At 41.3% G+C, this 20,834-nt stretch overlaps 1 protein-coding gene across 5 annotated transcripts in view; it reads right to left on the bottom strand.

Moving 5' to 3' along the window:
• HELZ (helicase with zinc finger) overlaps positions 1-20,834 on the bottom strand; it is a 294,520-nt gene that overhangs the window by 49,464 nt on the left and 224,222 nt on the right. For 4 of the 5 annotated variants that reach the window (XM_033960981.1, XM_033960980.1, XM_033960978.1 and 1 more), the window contains 2 exons: positions 7,464-7,515; positions 6,614-6,801 (listed from right to left, as the gene is read on the bottom strand). The exons of the other annotated variant lie outside the window; for it this stretch is intronic. In XM_033960981.1, coding sequence (XP_033816872.1) covers positions 6,614-6,801; positions 7,464-7,515 — 240 coding nt within the window. The remainder of the gene's footprint in view (positions 1-6,613; positions 6,802-7,463; positions 7,516-20,834) is intronic. 5 annotated transcript variants of the gene reach the window in all.

Consider the following 20,834-nt stretch of genomic DNA (forward strand, 5'->3'; position numbering starts at 1 on the left):
CAACTTCATCCTATGCTCTCTCTCATTCCAGAGCTTCCTTTCAAATAAGACTCAACATTCGTATTTACGCCACGTAGGTATTTAAACGTCTCTTATCATATCTCCCCTCTCCCACCTTTCCTCCAAAGTATACATATTGAGATCTTTAAGTCTGTCCCCATCTGCCTTATAATGAAGACCATGCACAATTTTAGTAGCCTTCCTCTGGACTAACTTCATCCTTTTTATATCTTTTTGAAGGTGCGGTCTCCAGAATTGTACACAATATTCCAAATGAGGTCTCACCAGAGTCTTATAGAGGGGCATCATCATACCTCTTCCTATGCACCCTAGCATCCTTCTAGCTTTCGCTGTCACCTTTTCAACCTGTTTGGCCACCTTAAGATCATCACATACAATAACCCCCAAGTCCTTCTCTTCTGTCGGAGGCTGTTATAGGGGAAAGCACCAGGGATTCAAGACAAGGTTGGATAAGTTCCTACTGGAACAGAATATACACAAGTAAGGCTAGACTCAAACAGGGCACTGGTCTTTGACCTAAGGGCCGCCGCGTGAGCGGACTGCTGGGCACGTGGACCACTGGTCTAACCCAGCAGCGGCAAATCTTATGTTCTTATAAGTTCTTCACCCTCTAAACTGTACCTTTCCTAGGGGTTTTTGCAGCCCAAATGCATGACCTTGCATTTTTTAACATTAAATTTTAGCTACCAAATTGCAAACCATTCTTCAAGCTTCGCCAGGTCTTTCTTCATGTTATTCACCCATCCGGGGTGTTTACTCTATTGCAGATTTTGGTATCACCCGCAAAGAGGTAAATCTTACCTGACAGCCCTGCAGCAATATCCATTATAAAGATGTTAAAAACAAACAGGCCCAAGAACAGAACTTTGAGGAACACCACTGGTAACATCCCTTTCCTCAGAGGATCTCCACTGACCACTACCCTCTGCCTTCCACTCAACCAGTTCCTGACCAACCTGTCACTTTGGGGCCTATCTCGAGGGCACTCAATTTATTAGACGTCTATATGGAACACTATCAAAGGCTTTGCTAAAATCTAAATATACCACATCTACTGCACTCTCTGGTCATCCAGTCAAAGAAATTGATCAGATTTGTCCGACAAGACCTACCTCTAGTAAATCCATATTGCTTCTGGTCCTGTAATCTACCGGATTCCAGAAACTTCACCATTCTCTGCTTTAAAAGCATTTCCATTAATTTGCTTACCACAGAAATCAGTCTTACTGGCCTGTAATTCCCTACTTATTCCTTACTTCATTTTTGTGGTTAATGTATGATATGATCTGAACTAGCATGTTATCTATGATGTTCTGACTATAGTTAATCAATGAATTTTCACAGCTAGATGTACAATAGGGTATATAGGAAGTTTTAAATGATATTTGTAATATGCAAAGTATGTGATATCTCCAACTGTAATGCAAACCAATATGACAGAATTTCTTACATTAAAAAATCAATAGAAATGAATTTAAAAATTCATAAAGCAAACCAATCGTGTACCGATGACCCCTTTGCAACCAGATTTCCCTCCGGCCTGATTCACTAATCTCTCCTGCAATCCGCTTCCAATCCGTGCATGCAAATGAGGGGAAATGCATGCAAAGTAGACAGGGACGTGATTCACCAAACAAATTTTTGAAACCAACTGGGCTGGCTGATCAACCAAAGAAGCGACTGCTGGAGACCACTCGCAAACATCTTTCCGACTCTCCAGCTCCATTGAAGCCCTGCTCTCTGCACACCCTGAATCTCTCCTGCCTGCATCCCCGATGCTCTTCCCTGATCTCTCCTGCCTGCTCTGCCCTGAATCGCTGCCCTGCTCTCTCCCGAATTGCTGCCATACTCGTCCCCGGATCTCTCCTGCCTGCCACCCCAAATCTCTCCTGCCCTTCTCCACACAGCGAGCCCATGGTTTTAACCCACAGACTCGCTGGGCTAAAAAGATTTTTTTTTAAAAAAAAAGTCGCGTCTTGGACGGGCATGCGCAAACCATCTACAGATGATCTGCGCATGCGTTGGGATCGCACACCAGCGATCTGAGCCGGCAGATGGGGGCATTCCTCCGATCGTCCCCATCTGCATATTGAATGTTGAAGAATCCTTTGGACCTGCCTGGATCAGACATGGATCGGTCCCAATCGGGAAGGTTTGTGAATCTAGCCCTAAGACTGCTGAAACCAGATAATGCCAAAAGGGATGTGTAGCACATAGTGGTTCTCTATATAGCTTACAATTCTTTGTCCAACTGGGGATGTTCGGGATTTGAAATTAAGGTTAACAAGTTGTTTGGCGATAGCTTTCCATGATCTAATTAAATATGTTGGTAACTGGGCTTCATCAGAATGAGCTAGAAACGATGTTTCCTGACAAGCCTGAATAATAGACTGCATTATTAAGGGGCATCTGTAAAAGAAAGGGGATGCAAAGGATAATAAAGCAACAAATGAGTGAGAAAGCTTGGGTAGAACATGAACAAAAAGAAAAGTAGCTCAATAGGGACACTGGTTTCCTCAACCCTTATTAGACAGTCATCCTGTAATTAAATTCTGTTTGCCTCATTTAACCACAGTTTATATCCATTCACAGGAATTAGTCTCAGGTCTTTGGAATCAGATGAATCTGTTTGAACTTCATTACAACAACAACTGCAGTAACTGGAGGTCTTGATTTTTTAACAGGTTGCCTATGTGAAGTCCATAAAGACATCCAGCGACCTTTATAAAACAGGCGCCCAGAACCAGACCCAAGATTTCATAAATGCTGACACAACTTCTCCAAGGCAGGTGTAAAATACATATGTATATTGCAATTCCAACCCCCAGGAAAACACCTATATACAGTACATATATAAGTATCCTTGGCATACCTCCCTATATATGGGTGTATTGTAGGACAATTTTATAAAAGTAGCTTTTACAAACATAAACCTTTATAAAATTACCTCTTAGCAAACAATTTCACAAACTCGTGTTTTTTTTTTTTTTTTTTAAACTCGTGTTTAAAGTTTTTTTTTTTTAAACTCGTGTTTAAAGTTCAACTGCTACTCGCATAAAGCAATGCTAAATTTCTGGGAACATGGGACGGGGGGAGGGGGTGAGCTCCTCTGAATTCCAGCTTTTTGGAGCTGGCCACTTAGGGGCTAAGGTGCTATGAACCTTACTCACACAATTATCCCAGTTTCCTCATTTATTTTTAAATTCTTCTCCTCCACAGCATTTCCATTTCGCCCCAGGAATCAAGCCCAGGTTTTCTGCAGGCGATGCAAAACACTTGGCTCTATAAGCTAACAAGTTAGACCTATAGCAACACTATCGTTATGTCCTAATAACCCTTTTCTGTTACATACCAACCGTCTTAACTAAAAATGAACATGTTTTAAAAGTGTATATGAGCAAAATACAAGTACTTAGTAATCAAAAGTACGGTAAAACAAAATTCAGAAGGCATTAAGTCAAAGCATGATTTTAAGAATTTTAAAAAGTGCAAAAGCACTCTGAATTAGAAGCAACACTTGTCAGCACAAAAGAACCATTTGCTTCAAGCAGCAAATAGGTATAAACTGTGACAGAACCACTGCTTACCATAACAAGCTGCTGCATAAAAACATATATTGACATACTTTCACATTATGGCTTTGTGCCATACAGTTCTTAAGACAGTTTCATAATATGCAAAACTGAAAAGTAAACCTTTCCAATGACATAATGAACTCAGAATTGCCATGTACAGCGGGTCACTTCCTCCTCCTAGGCAGACAGACCTGTTTATGTGAACCGCAATCCCATGGTTCACATAAAGTGTGGTCTACGTTGACACAGGAGGAGAAAGTGACCTGCTGTGCAGCAGGTCACTTCCTCCTCTTTTTTGCTGTGCAGGCTTAACCCTGGAGGGAAAGGCAGAGGAGCAGAGCTGCTGTTGCAAGGCTGAAAAGAAAAAAGGTGTGTGTGCAATGAGGGATTTGGGGCAGAGAAAGGAGTGAATATGCCATAGGTAGGTGGGAGCAGTAATGAAGGTTTGCCATGGTTAAGGGAAGTAAAGAAACAGTACCAACTGAAAAGTGAGGAGAAAGTATGAGAAACTGAATGCAGACTTTAGGGGCAGACAGAATTATGGATCATGTTGGGATTTAGAGGGGAACAGAACTGCAATTGGAAAATGAAGGGAACTGAGGAAGCTGGAGCATGAGAAAGGAAAAAGGCAAGAAGGATTCTACGCAAAACACTACAAATAAAACTTGCAGAATTTTAAAATATTTTGCACAGAATTCCACCAATTGTGTTATATGCAGCATCAGTTTCTGAAGAGGATGAAGGCAAAAAGTTACCACAGTAGATAATGGGTCAGCAAACATACCACCTCTTTTACAAATGCATACCATGGGTTTTAGCATTGTAAGCGGCAGCAACTGCTCCGATGCTCATGGGAATTCTATGAGTGTCGGAGCAGTTACCGTCGCTGCTGGCACTAAAATCCGTGCTATGATTTGTAAAAAGAGGGGAAGGATTTTGTCATAATACAGTGTAAAGATCAGGGGATATAGTTATTAAAATAGCAATACCTGTTACTGTGATACTATCATGAAATATATGACTACTACCACAGTAATTTATGTTCTACAGAAAAGAAGTGGGCATTCCTATCCACAGGACACAGTGATAGAAAAATATATTTGCCAGCAAATGTTTGCTGAAAACCCAGAAATTATTTTGACAAAAAAAGTTTGCTTTCCAAAACAAACACTATTCTGATCAATTAGGGTCTGATTCTGTAATTGGCACCTATTGCATGCCAATCACACTTGGGTACCCATTACAGAATCATGCTTCATGGCGCCTAACTTAAACTTAGGCACCTGTAATGTAGGCCAGGATATTAAAGGCCTACATTAGAACACCTAAGTCCTTTAAAGAATTGCGCCTAGAAGCACCTAAGCCCTTCTCCGCCCCTAAACACGCCTACTTTGGAGTTGGGCACCATGTGATAGGCATCTATCTTTTGTAGAGTCGTGCCTATCTCCCAATTAAACTTTTTTTCCAATTATGAGCTTGTTAAAGCTCATTATTGAAGCCAATTTATTAAGTTAGGTGCCTAACTTTATGCGCCTCTTACAGAATTTCCCCCTTCTTCCTCAGATCAGAAATAAGCAAATGTTGACATATATCAGTATACATAAGGGAAACACGAGAGCATTCCAGTGACAGTCTCACAGGAAGAGGGAGAGGTGGGTGGGTAGGATAGAGACAGGTGATAAAGCAGTTTAAATTCCTTTGTGGTGCGAAAGAAAGCCAAGATCTAAGTCCTGTCTGGTGGTATCAAAATATATCATTTTGATTTCAAAGGTCTTATGTTCTTGGATTGTCCTAAAAGGTGTCAGGTTAAAAGCGCGCTGGGACAAAGGCGCGCGCAGACAATTGAGCGCAGTGCAGAGGCGCGCGCCGCAGAAAATTACAGTTTTTACGGCTCCGACGGGGGGGGGGGGCGTGGGGGGAACCCTCCACTTTACCTAATACAGATCGCACCGCGTTGTGGGGGCGTTGTGGGGGGTTGTAACCCCCCACATTTTACTGAAAACTTCACTTTTTCCTTGTTTTTAGGGAAAAAGTTAAGTTTACAGTAAAATGTGGAGGGTTACAACCCCCCCAAACCCCCCACAACGCCGGCGCGATCTCTATTAAGTAAACTGGGGGGCTCCCCAACAAAAACCCCCGTCGGAGCCCCTCAAAATTGTAATTTTCTTCGGCGCGCGCCTTTGTCTTTCGCGGGGTTGTCTATAAACCGTCCTAAAATTTCCTTTTAGTATTCTCACCATAAAATCATTGGTGCAGTGTTCAGTTTTTCCAAAGTGGTGTCCAACAGAGGTGACATCCTGGTTGGCATTACAATTTTTAATACGATATCTATGTAAAGTGATCCTAGTCTTTAGCATCTAGCTTGTTTCACCAGTGTAGCACCATTCTTTGCACTGAATGATAATGAAATATTTTGATACCCGCCAGGCAAGACTTCTCTGTCTTCTAACCACCCATACCTCTCTCTTCCTGCGAGACTGTCACTGGAATGCTTTCATGTTTCCCTTACATATACGGATATTTGTGAACATTTGCTTATTTCTGATTTAAGGAAGAAGGGGTTACCTTCAACAGCTAATCATAAAATGCATTAAGTTAGTCCAATAAAACAAGGTATCACCTTATTGCCTTTATGTTTTTGTTTTATTTCTATATATTACCTTGAAAGTGGACTAACACGGTCACCACATCATTTCACTGTCTTGCTCTAGAAAATCACCTGTGATCAAGAGGACAGGTTGCAGCACTGACAAAAATTGGTAGGAGCTTACTAAAAAGCAGCATTAATTGTAATTCTGCAGAATAGTATCTGGCTGTTCCTCCTGCAAATGGTACTTTATCTGTATTTCCAGACCCAGAATCTTTAAGGGGCAAGAAACTAAGCTGTACGAGAGAATTCTGATCTCTTACTCAACAGCATATACTATATATCATTGGGTGATCAGGCTGGCCTCTGTGATTTATCTATGTATAGAAATTCAATTTATAAGACTAAAAAAACATAACAGAATGCTTACAGGTAAAGGCACAGACATAACCATATTTCCTCCATAGACAGCAGGTACGTAAAGAATACTTGTTCCAGTATGAGGGTCTATCCTTTGTACGGGGCTTGGAGATTTTCCCAAGGCAGGGTGAGATCCAAGGGGAGGAGTATATGCTCGGATAGGATTGCCAATGAGAACAGAAGGATTGGGCTGCTGAACTGAAAAAAAAAAATCAACAGAATACAATGCAAAAAAAGAGGATGTAGAAACCCATATAAAGTATCTACAAGTTGTCTTTTTAAATTCAAGTAAAGGCCCAAAGGGTAAGTTATTTTAACAATGTGGTGGAAAATTAAGTATCACATATTGAAAAGAGAAAAAAAAGTGTTTCGGTTATTTGTTAATTGCTTTACAGAAAACAAATGACAGAAAAACTTAAAAAGAATTCTGCTATCCAATATTTTATTAAATTATATTCATTTTTTTTAAAAACAATAGCATGAGTATATAGCTGTGGAATTTTCTTATTGCTATTGCACAGCTGCCAGTAAATTCCATATTAATGGAAAAAGCATGGAGCAGATATGTTAATTAAATGGGAGGTTTAAGTCTGGAAGGTCCTCTTTCTTTTGTTATTTCATACAGAATTGTAGATGGTCATAAGAAATTAGCTAATTACCATTCTCCTCTGTCTGTCCACATTAGCTACAATTTTTGTGTCATAAATATACAGAAATAAAAACATTCAAATTCTAAGCACAGGTAGTAATCTTGTGATGAAGGCAACAGGCCTTCAAAAAGGGATAAGCAAAACAAAATGCTAGTGTATACATAAGTTTTTACAAAAAATAAAAAAAACAGCAAACAAAAAAACCCTTACCAAGTCCATCAGTTTGAAAGTGCTCATTCTGGTTATGATGATGGCCTTTAGCCTTGAAAAAAAATGAGTTTAGTATTATTTCACTTATCGAATCACCATAATTAAAACAGCAATGCCTCCTATTTGCTTTGATGGGAAATGAAAACATCACACCTAGACGACCTTTTTAAAAAAATATCAAAGTGATCATACATTGAAAGGCAGAGCAATAAACTGGACTCTCATGCGCTTTGCTATTTACTACTATATTTCTAAAAATAGACTTCCTGCCATTAAGGGGAACATGATAAATCTATGAGAACGTGATACTCCATTTAGTTGCCCAGAATTTTCTCCTAAAGACCTGTTCTTTAATATTATCAGCCCAATTGTGGTTTTTGTGATGTTTAGGGAGCCATTGCAGCTTTAACCCCCTTCGCAATCACTCCCCAAATCTGTTCTTGTAAACTGTTAACCCCAATCACTAACTTCCAACCCTGTGCAAACCTCAAGGTACTTCACGACCCTACAGTACATAACTGTTGTTATTATCATTAATGCTGTTACTATCAGATGTACATTGCAATATTCTTTGCTGTAAACCGCCTAGAAGTCGCAAGATTGTTGGCGGTATATAAGAATAAAGTTATTATTATTATTATTAATACAGAAAAGCAACTTTCAAAATCACTGAAAACCTCAATCAAGTTTTACTGCAACATTTACGTTTTAAGGTTTGATTTCAAAGACTGGTGTTTTGTTTTGCCCTCACTATCGTTTTAGATAAAGGGAATTTTACTGCAAAAGTAAACATTTGGGATATTCATCCTGAAATAATATAAATGAGAAACATGATTTTATATAGAGAGTATTGACTATATTCTTGAGAAAACAAGCAGTGGTTAATAAGAACATAAGAGCTGCCATACTGGGACAGACCAAAGGTCCATCAAGTCCAGCATTCTGTTTCTAACAGTGGCCAACCCAGGTCTTAAGTACCTACCTAGATTTCCTAAGGTAGGTGACCAAAAACAATTGCAGAACCTTGCCTAGGTAGTACCTGCTGCTTTTTGTTTGTCAGCAAAATTCAAGTAAACACAGATCCAACTTATTACTCTAAAACAATACTGTACATAGATCATAAACACATATACTCGATAGACTGGATGTATCATTAATATAGTAGTTCTTAAGAGATAACAAGCTGTAAATGCCACCACAGACTGCACTTGATTCCCTTTACATCTTACTCTCTCAACTTTGTCAACACTGGCTACAACTGTTCCAAGGCAAACAGAATTCAAACACCATCATTTAAAATTATTGGTAAGAATCCCTATTAGTGATAAATTAATTCATGCTGATCAGGCCGGGTTCATACATGATAGACAAACATTCGATAATATTAAAGCAGCACTAAATTTGATGTGGTATACTCAACAGGAGGGTTCCCCTACTTTGCTTTTGTCCCTTGATGCCGATAAGGCATTTGGATAGGGTAGATTGGACTTTTCTTTTCCAAGTTATGACTCACATGGGCTTTCAGGGTCGGTTTTTACATTGGGTTCAAGCTTTATATCTTTCCCCTTTACACATCTGAAAGTAAATGGGACTTATTTGGCGCCGTTGAAATTACATAGGGGGACTCGTCAGGGATGTGCCTTATCCCCTTAATTATTTGCTCTATCTATGGAACCGCTCGCCTGTGCTATCCGTGCTCATGGTAGCATCCGTGGTATATCTATGGGCCCTCATGAATACAAATTGTTACTTTATGCGGATGATGTGCTGCTGTTTTTGCAGAGTCCTGAGGTATCTTTACAGGAGGTGTCCCACTGTCTCCAACTGTATGGTCAGATGTCAGGTTTTACAGTCAACATGTTTAAGTCTGAGATTCTTAATATTAATGTTCCTTCAGACATGGTTTCGGTGCTCTGCCAAGATTTTCCTTATCGTTGGGTTACTTCTTCACTCAAATATCTGGGAGTGAGGCTTACGGTTCATACCTCTCAGTTGTTTCCTACAAGGGTGCGGCGGATAGTTCTTTATCAGTCTAAATTATCCGGTGGGATGGGGTCCCGTATTTTTTTGGGTATTATCAGGCCGCACGGTTGCAGGAAATTGCTGCCTGGTGTTCTTACTTGGATCGCCCTTGGATTCGCATTGTTCTGTATTGTTTATCTTCTATTTCCTTATGGAAATTGCCTTGGGCCCTCATAGGTATTTTACAGGGCTGTATTTCTGATCCCAACCCATATTTGCATAGAACTTTACAGACTTGGTATCAGGTCCAGCGACAATTGTTCACAGAGCGGCTGTATTTTCGTCAAACTCCTATATGCTTGACTCCAGGGTTTTCCCCAGGTAGAGCGGAACCTTTTCGCAAGCTTTGGACTCATGCGGGCCTTCGTACTCTGGGGCAGGTGTGGTTGGAGACTCATATGTGTTCTTTTGATCATTTAGAAGAGGAGTTTGGGCTTTTGGCTGTTGACTCTTTTTTCTATACACAACTGCGCTCCTTTCTTCTTAAACATGCTTTTTGGGATTTGTGTTTGAGTGAGACCAAGTTGGAAAGGGCTCTTCGCATGGGCACAGGGTGGGGAGGAATCTCTCGCTTATACCAGGCCTTGTTAGTGTGGTTCCCCCTGGATGATCCCTATAAGCGTTAGTGGGAGATCGATTTCGGGGAGTCCCTGCCTCTGAGATCTTGGCAATATCTGTACAAGTGTTTGTTTACTACTTCCGTGTCCTCTGCTTTCATAGAAAACAGCTATCAAATCTATTATCGTTGGTACTATACTCCCATTAAATTGTACCAGATTTATAAGTCTGGTTCTGTACTTTATTGGCGTAGCTGTGGGCAGAGGGGTGATTTTCGTCATGTGTGGTGGTGTTGTCCTGCGGTTGTGCTATATTGGCAGGAGGTTGGTAAGCTTTTGGTTACTATATTGCATAAACATTGCTCACTTTTGATGGCCTGTTGTTTGTTGAACACCTCTGTTCCAGGTTTTACGAAACCAGAACACAGATTTGCAATTGTTTTGTTTTCCGCAGCCCGCATTGAGCTGGCTGCTTATTGGAAGAAGAAGTATTTGCCAGCTATGAGACACATTTGTATCCGCTTGGACTATCTACAGTTGATGACCAAGTTGACGGCTACTTGTCGTCGTAAGAGAGCTGCACGGGAACGGGGACGACGGGAATCCCGCGGGTTCCCCCTTCGAGTCGCGGGGATCCCATGGGGATGCCCCCTAGAGTCGCGGGGATCCCGTGAGGATACCCCTCGTGCTCTCGGGGATCCCGCAGGGTTCAATGCCATTCCTACCTGCCCTGCTGCGAGGCCTCGTCTTCCATTTTCTTCCTGCCCTGCTGCAGCACACATAGCCAATCGGAAGTCTTCCCCGATGTCAGCGCTGACGTTGGAGGGAGGGCTTAAGCAAAGCCCTCCCTTCCTCCGACGTCAGCGCTGACATCGTGAAGACTTCCGGTCGGCTGTGTGCGGCAGGGCAGGTAGGGAGAAGGCAGTGGCTTCCAAAGCGGGGGGCGGTCTGCCCCGGGTGCAGCCGTGGGGGTGGGAGGGGAGTGAGTGTGCACAGCCGGTCAGGTCCCCCGACAACAGGCCCGGCCGACAAACCTCCCTGCCCTGTAGCCGCAAATCTAAATTACCTTCTTACAGCAGCTTCAATACTCCAGCTGCTGTAAGAAGGTAATTTAGATCCGCGGCTACAGGGCAGGGAGGTTTGTCCGACCGGGCCTGTTCTGTTGTCGGTCGGGTGGGGAAGCGCCACAAAGGTAAGGGGCATGGAGGGAGAAAGGAAGGAAAGGTGGAGTGGAGAAGAAAAGACGCTTAAGGGAAATGGGTAAAACTGAGGGAGAAGAAGAACGCTGAAAGCACTGGGGAAGACAAAGGGGTGGAGAAGGATGCTGAAAGGACATGGGGAGGACGGGAGGGGGGAAGAAGGACTCTGAAACACATGGGGAAGACAGAGGGAGAGAAGGACCCTGAAAGGACATGGGGAGGACGGGAGAGGGGGAGAAGGACGCTGAAAGGACATGGGGGGGAAGACAGGGGGGGAGAAGGACGCTGAAAGGACATGGTGAAGACAGAGGGGGGAGAAGGACCCTGAAAGGACATGGTGAAGACAGAGGGGGGAGAAGGACGCTGAAAGGACATGGTGAAGACAGAGGGGGGAGAAGGACGCTGAAAGGACATGGGGAAGACAGGGGGGAGAAGGACACTGAAAGCACATGTGGAAGACAGAGGGGGGAGAAGGATGCTGACAGGACATGGGGAAGATGGGGGGGGAGAAGGACGCTGAAAGGAAATGGGGAAGAGAGAGTGGGGAGAAGACGCTGGCAGGGAAGAAGACAGAGATGCCAGACTATGGGGGGAGCGGAGGGAAGAAGATGGGTGCCAGACCAATTTGGAAGGGGGGGGAGAAAGGGAGAGACACAGTAACAGAGCAAATGGAAGACGCAGAGAGAAGAGAGACAGTGGATGGAAGGAATTGAATGAGAACATGAGGAAAGCAGAAACCAGGCAACAAAGGTAGGAAAAAATTTTTTTTTTTCCTTCAGGATAAAGTAGTATATTAGTTGTGTTGATAAAAATTTATAAACATTAGAGGCTCTGGTAGAAACCCGTTTACAAAGTATGTATTCTTCCCAATTAATATTTCCAAATTAATAAAGAATTTTTGCTTATTTTTAATGGGTTTCTACCAGAGCCTTTAATTCAGTAGCATAATTAACTGAAATAACTATTTCTGAAGTTTATAGGGACGGGCGGGGATGTAGGGGATTCCTCGCGGGGACGTAGGGGATTCCTCGCGGGGACGGGTGGGGATGGAGGGATTCCTCGCGGGGATGGGTGGGAGTCCTCACGGGGATGAGTGGGACTTTGGCGGGGACGGGTGGGATTTCTGTCCCTGCGCAACTCTCTAGTCGTCGTACTACGCCTTTTTATCATAAGGTTTGGGATACCTACCTAACTTGGAAACAATCAGTCTGAAGGTGGGTGGGTTTGGTTGTTTTGTTTTTTTAAACTTGTTTGTACCTGAGAGTCCTTTCTTTTGCTTTTGTTGTTCATTGGTTTGGGGGGATGGGGATGGGGGGGGGTTGGTTTGGAGGGGATTAGAAGGTGGTCCCTCCACATGGGGTTTTTTTTTTCTGTGCAGATTATTTGGTGATTAGCTGTTTGGTGTGCTGTTTTGTGACTTGGCTACTTTTCAGTTCAATTTTGAAAAATTTAATAAAAATATATATATAAAAAAAGAATCCCTATTAGAGTAAGGAATGGTTTAGGATTTGCGAGGGTGAATCGTGAAATATTTCTTTTTTTTTTCTTGATAATTTGTTTATTTGAAATTGTGTCATGTCTCCCCAATATTGTGGGCTTAGAAAGGAATTTTGTATGAATGATTAATCACTGCTAATATCTAAGGAAGATCCTTTTTTTCTTTGTATCGTCTGATATTGTAACTATTAAATTTATAAATTAAAAAAAAAAAATAAAATTATTGGTAAACTTACTAAAAACAAATAACAAAATGAAATGGGTTCCTTTTAAAAGTTGTCTTAATTTCAAACGTGATGCTGAGCTAGAAAGCAGGTGTCAACAGTTTGAGCTCTCGGGCCCTCACAAACAATTGCAGGATTACAGAGTTTCAGAGAGATTTTAAAGCTACTTGAAGTTCTCCTGTGTTCAAGTACTCTGGGGCAGAGCATAGTGGTTATATCACCTCTCTACTATGGCTACAAAGCAACCGAGAAAAGACAAAGATCGTGGCCATGTTGGGGAGAGTAAGATGGTGGAGGAGGATGCAGCTGGGCATTCCTCCGTAGGCTCTTCATGAGTGATAGAAATAGTAACCGAGGTACAAACGCTGTTAGAAATGTCTATCGCCAAGCAACTGCAAAATATAGAAACTACTTTGGCCTCAGTGGACATGAAGGTAGAAGCATTAAGATCTGACATTCAATCTTACCAAGAACAGTTTTCAACCGTGGAAGATATCGTGCAACAGCAGGAGCTTTGGTAGTAAGGCACACAGCTAAATATTGAACAGCTGGAAAGCAAATTGGATGATCTTGAGAATCACTCCAGATGGACTAATTTGCATTTGGTAGGCCTCCCGGAGTCTATTAAGGAGTCTGAACTAAGGGGCTTTTTGGAAAGGTGGATTCCTCAAACCATGTACTTCAGCTCACTGGAGGGTGATCTTCACATTGAACGTGTGCACAGGCTGGGCTGCCAGTGTGAGGGTGAGACAATGCCCCAAATTGTAATTTTGAAATTGTTGAATTTGGCACCTAAGCAAGATATCCTTTGAGCAATTCGACCTTAGGGTCCATTATAATTTGAAAACCAGTGAATCCTTTGTTACCAGGACTTTTCCAGTGACTCATAATCATTATTAGATTTTTCTCTGAGGTTTCATGGCTCATATGTCAATTATTTTTGATTCAACGGGCAGTAGTGTTGTTTACCCAATTACCTAAACAACCGCCTGAACCAAAACCTCGCCGCTAGACAAAGAAGATCTAAGACTCCATTTACCTACCCCCCACTCAAAGGCACCCAGCGTAAGAAGATGTTTGACAGTCTACTAGCAATGCAAGCAGCGAAATTGGACCACGCCATCTCCAACCTGCTGATGACAACAAGCAATTTCAAATCTTTTCGCAAAGAAATCAAAACCCATCTATTCAAAAAATTTATACAGATGTCATAACTCCAACCTGAATTCCCCTCAGTGTGACTCCCCCATCCTCCCTTCTTCACCAGTTACCCTTTCCCTCAAAACCCAAGCTTGTCAACTGCTTCCCTAACTGCATATATACTGAAACTGCACTATCTCCTATCTGTACAGCATCCCGAATTGTATATCCACTGGAATAGCCCAATCCTTCTTGCCATATCCCATTCCCTAAACTATACTACACCATTCTTCTTGTAACTCCTCTGGAAATGTTCTTCTTCTTGTAACTCTTCTGGAAAAGTCCAGAAGTCTCTTTGTAATCATCCTGGAAATGTCCAGATGTCTCTTTTGTAATCCGCCCAGAACTGCCAGGTTGAGGCGGAATAGAAATCAGTAATGTAATGTAGTGTGATTATATGAAGAGGTCGAATGGAGCGGTAGCTGTGAACTGGTTTGAAAGGTGACTCTTAATAATGACTTTGTATATTTTCACTTTTTGAGCCATTTCTTATTTTGTTGGCTGCTCTATGTTTTTTTAGAGTTATTTTAACTATTTTTGACTGTAATAGAATGTTTTCAATATTAGTTTCTCTTTTTAATTATGATTGTCAACAGGCTCATTTTAAGATGTATATTGTGGGGGGATGGGATTTAGTTTAAACTGCAGTGATCTGGGTCTAAACATTGATTATTGGTATTGAGGGGAAGGTGGAAAAGGGGAGAGGGGAAGATAAGATTGTCTTGTCTGTGGATTTTGTTCAACAATACTCATTATTTCTTCTCTGTTCTTTTATCAACACATTTTTTTATATTTCCTTTTTTTTGCTTTGTGGGTTTTTTTTGAAATCTTATTTTGGGGAGCTGGGGAGCACTTCTGGGAGGGGACCCTGTAGGCTGGGGTGGGTCCCCTTCATGATTCCAATTGCTTTGACACAGAATGGGAATGGGGTCACTTAAAATTTTTTCTTGGATTGTGGGTGGAGTGACATCCCCAATAAAAAGACAAAAAATACTGCCAGCCCTACAGCGTCATAAGGTTGATAGAGCTTCATTACAGGAGATTAATTTGTCTTCATTGGAACATAAAATATTTTGTAAATGGTGGATTGGGCATATTATAGAGGCACCTGCAATTAATCGTAACGCTGGGGTGTTGATTTTTTTTAAGAAAAGGTTTCTCTCTCCATGTCCATTCTTGTACAGGGACCGGAGAGTAGATATGTTATTTCACTTATCACTTTAAATAGATATCCTCTAGTACTCTGGAACATTTATGCACCTAATAATTTGGATAAATGTTTTTATGGTTTCCTAATAAACAGACTGTCATCTTATTGAGGGGGGGGGGGCAGCTCATCATAGGTGGGAATTTTAATATGGTTTATGACCCAACTATGGATAAATCTCAACATAGCTCTCATGAGAGATTCATCTATTCTAAGGGGTTGCTTCTACTTTGCAGCACACTGGATTTGGCGGATGGTTGGCGAGTCTTACACCTGGGAGATTGAGAGGACATGAGAAATGTATGAAATCCCAATCAACTCAATCCCATATTTACTATTTGCTAGTCTCCAGACAATCATTTACTAATTTGGTCTCTGTTGAGAATGGTCCCTATGGAATTTCTGATCATGCTCTTATCTGGATTCAGTTGAGCTTAGGGTCATCTGTAAAAGTGGCTGCTTTTTGGAGATTCCCATTGGAGCTGTATTGCAACCAGAGATTTTACAGCAAGAAGAGGGGGAGAAATTTAAAACCTAATAACACTGCTTATGCTTACCAACCTATTTTATTTTGAGAAACAGCAAAGGCTGTTACATATACAGATAGAAAAAGGAGAATAAGAAATAAAAATATTCTTTGTTTAGAAATGCAAATTTGGAGGGGTCGGGTGGCGTTGACAGCACATCACTCTGCTGCCTTAAAAAAAATCATTACAGACTAAGCAGTTGGAATTGAATGAACTTCTTCAACAAAGGGCAATAAAATTTCAGAGTTATTGCAGATATCAACTACACTATAAAAGGGGGAAATTAATGCCTTACTTAATTAGACAACAACAGGGCCCCACTAAAATTCTTCAATTAAAGAGCTTTGATGGACAATTGCTCAATACGGATTTAGATATTAATATGGGTCGTTTTGGGGTTTTTTTGTAATTCTTTATTTAAATACTGTAAATACAAAGAACCTACAATATAGTGTACAGTCCAGAAACATTTCTAGGAAACATTAACCACCCTATAGTTTTTAAGTCGTTTTATGAAACTTTACATTCTGGGTCAGTGGGGGAGGGGGGAAGGCAATTAAGAGAGTGATAGAAGAACATAAAAACATGGGAATTGCCATAAAGGGACAGACCAAAGGTCCATCAAGCCCGGTATCCTGTTCCATATTGGTGTATAGAAGGTGGGTTGGAGTTTAGAATTGAAAGCATCTTTAAAGTGGGCTTTTAGTCTGGATTTGAATATGCCAGAGATGGAGCTTGATATACCAAGTCAGTCAGTTTGTAACAGATATGCAGTGCAGCAAAATCGAAGGGACATCCAAGCCATTTCAATAATGGATTATGGACATATCTTTTAGGATAGTATCCAAACCTTTTTAAAACTCTGCTAAGCTAACTGATTTCACCACATTCTCCAGCAAAGAATTCCGAAGTTTAATTATATATTGAATGAAGAAATATTTTCTTCAGTTTGTTTTAAATCTACTACTTTGGTAATTTCACGGCTCCTCATAGGAGACTATTGAACAAACTTGACTGGCTGAAGTTAGGACCCAAAGTTGTGAACTGGATTAGAAACTGGTCGACGACCAGACGTCAGAGGGTGGTGGTTAACGGAATTTGTTTGGAGGAAGGAAAAGTGAGTAGTAGAGTGCCTCAAGGATCAGTGCTGGGGCTGATATTGCCGAACGGTTAGAAGGAAAGGTTTGCCTTTTTGCTGGTACCACCAAGATTTGTGACAGAGTGGACAACCCGGAGGGAGTAGAAAACATAAAAAAGGACCTGCAAAAGTTTGAAGAATGGTCTGTCTGGCAACTAAATTTCAATGCAAAGAAGTGCAGAATAATACATTTGGGGAGTAGAAATCCGAGGGGGTGTATGTGCTGGGAGGTGAGAGGCTGATACGGACAGAAAGAGGGACCTTGGGGTGATAATGTCTGAGGATTTAAAGGCGACAAAGCAGTATTGACAAGGCGGTGGCTGTAGCCAGAAAGATGCTAGGCTGTATAGAGAGAGCAGAAGCTAGGCTGTATAGAGAGAGATGCCAGGCTGTATAGAGAGAGCAGAAGAAAGGTGTTAATGCCCCTCTACAGGTTGTTGGTGAAGCCCCACTTGGAGTATTGGGTTCAATTTTGGAGGCCACATCTGACCAAGGATATAAGATGATCTGAAACGGTCCAGAGGAAAGCAACAAAAATAGTAGGGAGTCTGTGCCAAAAGAATTACGAGAAGAGACTGGAGGACCTCAACATGTATACTCTAGAGGAGAGAAGGGAAAGTGGTGATATGATATATGCTTAGACATTTAAATGTTTGAAATGTTAGGAAATTATTTTTCACAGAGAAGGTGGTGGATGCCTGGAATGTCCTCCCAAGGGAGTTGGTATGGAATTCAAACGGTGATGGAATTCAAAAAAGCGTGGGATGAACACAAAGGATCTCTAACTAGAATATGAATCGGCACACTTTCATGGTCTGAATACCACAAAGGAGATGGTTTGGATAGGCTAGAGTGAAGGCATGTTCGCCGAAACACAGACCGTGTAGGGTTTGGTTAGACTATTACATATGTATTTTTATGTTTTTATGGTTTTATTGTGAAAGAACGTATAATAAATCATTCTTAGAACATCAGCATCCACAGTTTTTTGTTTTTATACTTGCTCACATTAAACAGCATCTGCCATTTTGATGCTCAGTCTCCCAATTTCAAGGTCCTCTTGCAATTTTTTTACAATCCTCTTGTGATTTAATAACTTTGAACAACTTTGTGCCATCAGCAAATTTTACTATCTCACTACAGCTACAGCCATCACTCCCCCATGACTGAGACAAGATAATTAAAATCACAACTTGAAACCTAACTCACTTTGAAACCATCTCCCATGATGACATCACCAAGATACTAGATGCTATTTGCCCTTCTGACTCCAACCTGGACCCCTGTCCATCACACCTCCTGGTGGCTGTGAAAGATGTCTTTGTAGATTCCATTCTTCCTCTCATCAACACCTCTCTGAAAACAGATGTACTGCCCACAAACTGTAACTCAGTGGTCATCAGACCAATCTTGAAAAAAAACAACGCTCGACCCTAATGTACCCAGCTATTTTAGACCTGTCTCCAACCTACCCTTCATCTCCAAGATCCTAGAAAAAATAGAATTGGAACAATTACACTCCTTCATCAATGAACAAAGAGCCCTATCCCCTTCCAATTGGGATTCAGGAAATTCCATAGTACTGAAACCATCCTTCTTGACATCATTGATAACTGCTAGAAACTCATGGATAAGAGTAATGATGTCCTTCTAGTGCTGCTGGATTTCAGCGCCGCATTTGACACTATTGTGCAGCTCTCTAAATTTGGAATCCAAGACACTGTTACAATGGTTCGCCTCTTTTCTGAATAATAGATCCTAAAGTGTACTGCTCAATGATACGCTATCAAAACTGAAACCGATCAAATACAGTGTTCCACAGGGGGCTCTGCTATCCCTCCTATTATTCAATCTCTACATTAGGCCAGTCCTAGACGTAGCCCACAAATATCAAGTACTACTTTGCAGACGACATCCAACTATACCTACCACTCCTTTGCAGACGACATCCGGAGTAATCTGAGGAAATACTTTTTTTATGGAAAGGGTGATAGATGCGTGGACTAGTCTCCCGGAAGAGGTGGTGGAAACAGAGACTGTATCTGAATTCAAGAGGGCATGGGATAGGCATGTGGGATCTCAGAAACAGAAAGAGATAATGGTTACTGTGGATGGGCAGACTAGATCGGCCATTTGGCCTTTATTTGCCATCATGTTTCTATACCTACCACTAGGAGAAAACCACGACGCCGATATCGTGAAACTCCTAAAATGCCTCTCGGAAATCAAAAACTGGATAACTGCCAAACAAATTACAACTCAACGCCTCCAAAACAGAACTCCTTTGGATCCGCAAAGAACATTGCAACTGCACCTGTCCCTCACTATGCTGGAACTACACTACCTTAACTGCAAAGGACCAAGCAAGCAGCCTAGGAATACTCCTTGACTCTAACCTGTCACTTTCCAACCAAATCTCTCAGGTGGTATCGTCCTCATTTTACTACCTACATCAACTCCGAAAAATAAGGAACTGCTTCTCTGAATCTGACTTCATCCAACTACTCTATGCCTTAGTCCTTTCCCGCATGAACTACTGCAATGCCCTATTTAACAGTCTCACGGCAAACAACAGATGATGTCTCCAGCATGTACAAAACACAGCAATCAGACTTCTAAAAAAAAAAAAAAAAACATGTCTGTGACCCTGTCTCCCAGGCTTTATGTCAGCTCACTTGCTGCCCATGGCTAAATGTTGTCTTCAAGGGCTTGATGCTAGCGTTCAAATCTTTGCACAACATGGTACCCGTCTACGTGATGGCAAATCTTCCTCTGTATGTGCCAAACAGGTCCCTCCACTCCCAGGATGAAATACGCCACAAAATGCCTCCTGGTCGTGCCCTTCAACTGCAAACCGCCAAACGACATTCCTACTCCCACTTCATACTGAACCACTGGAACCAACTGCCCCTGCAAATCAGATCCCTTGAAGGACTCCTCAGCTTTGGGAAATTTTATATCTATGTGGATATCACATCACTATAGTTGTTCCTCTTACTAGCCTGACTCCTGAGATAAAAAAATCATGTATCTTTTATTTTAAATCAGATTGAATTGTGGATGACTGAATTTAAATTGAAACTTAACTCTGAAAAAAACAAATTCTTTCTGGTGAGCCCTTCCTACCGACTCCTGCATTGGCTGCCGATGGAGGCAAGTGTGAAGTTTAAATTCGGATGTTTCTGCTTCAAGATACTTTTTGGCCTAGCCCCCAGATATATAACTGACCTTTTCTCTTTCTTAACCAATCAACTTAAGAGAAGCCCAAACTTGAATTTTGTTTCTCTACCGGTTAAAGGATGTAAATTTAAAAGACACCATCAACATCTTTTCTCTTATCAGGTAGCATTATGGGGTAAAGACCTGAAACAATTACTCATGCTTGCGAATACTTATGGGGAATTTAGGAAACACCTAAAAACATATTTGTTCCTAAAGTACTTAGGCAGCTACACTGAACAATCTCTCCCCACAATAACTGACCGCTAAATCTTAATTCTGTTAGTACTACCGTACTCAATCTGTAACTTCTAATCATTGTAAACCACATAGAACTTCACGGTCCCTCGGTATATAAACTGTTATTATTATTATTAATGACAAAATCAAAGATACGTTGATATTTTTAAATGGTTAAGATTTTCCTATAGACTATTCCATAAAAATCTTGGGAGTGACATTGGACCGGCATATCACCTTAGAAGAACATACGGATTTGTTAGTCAGAAAATGTTTCTCGGTCTTATGGAAACTCCGAACCATTAAAAAATATTTTGATGTAGTATCATTTCGTCTGCTAG

This window comes from Geotrypetes seraphini, chromosome 10 (assembly GCF_902459505.1).
Source record: "Geotrypetes seraphini chromosome 10, aGeoSer1.1, whole genome shotgun sequence".
Lineage (NCBI taxonomy): Eukaryota > Metazoa > Chordata > Amphibia > Gymnophiona > Dermophiidae > Geotrypetes > Geotrypetes seraphini.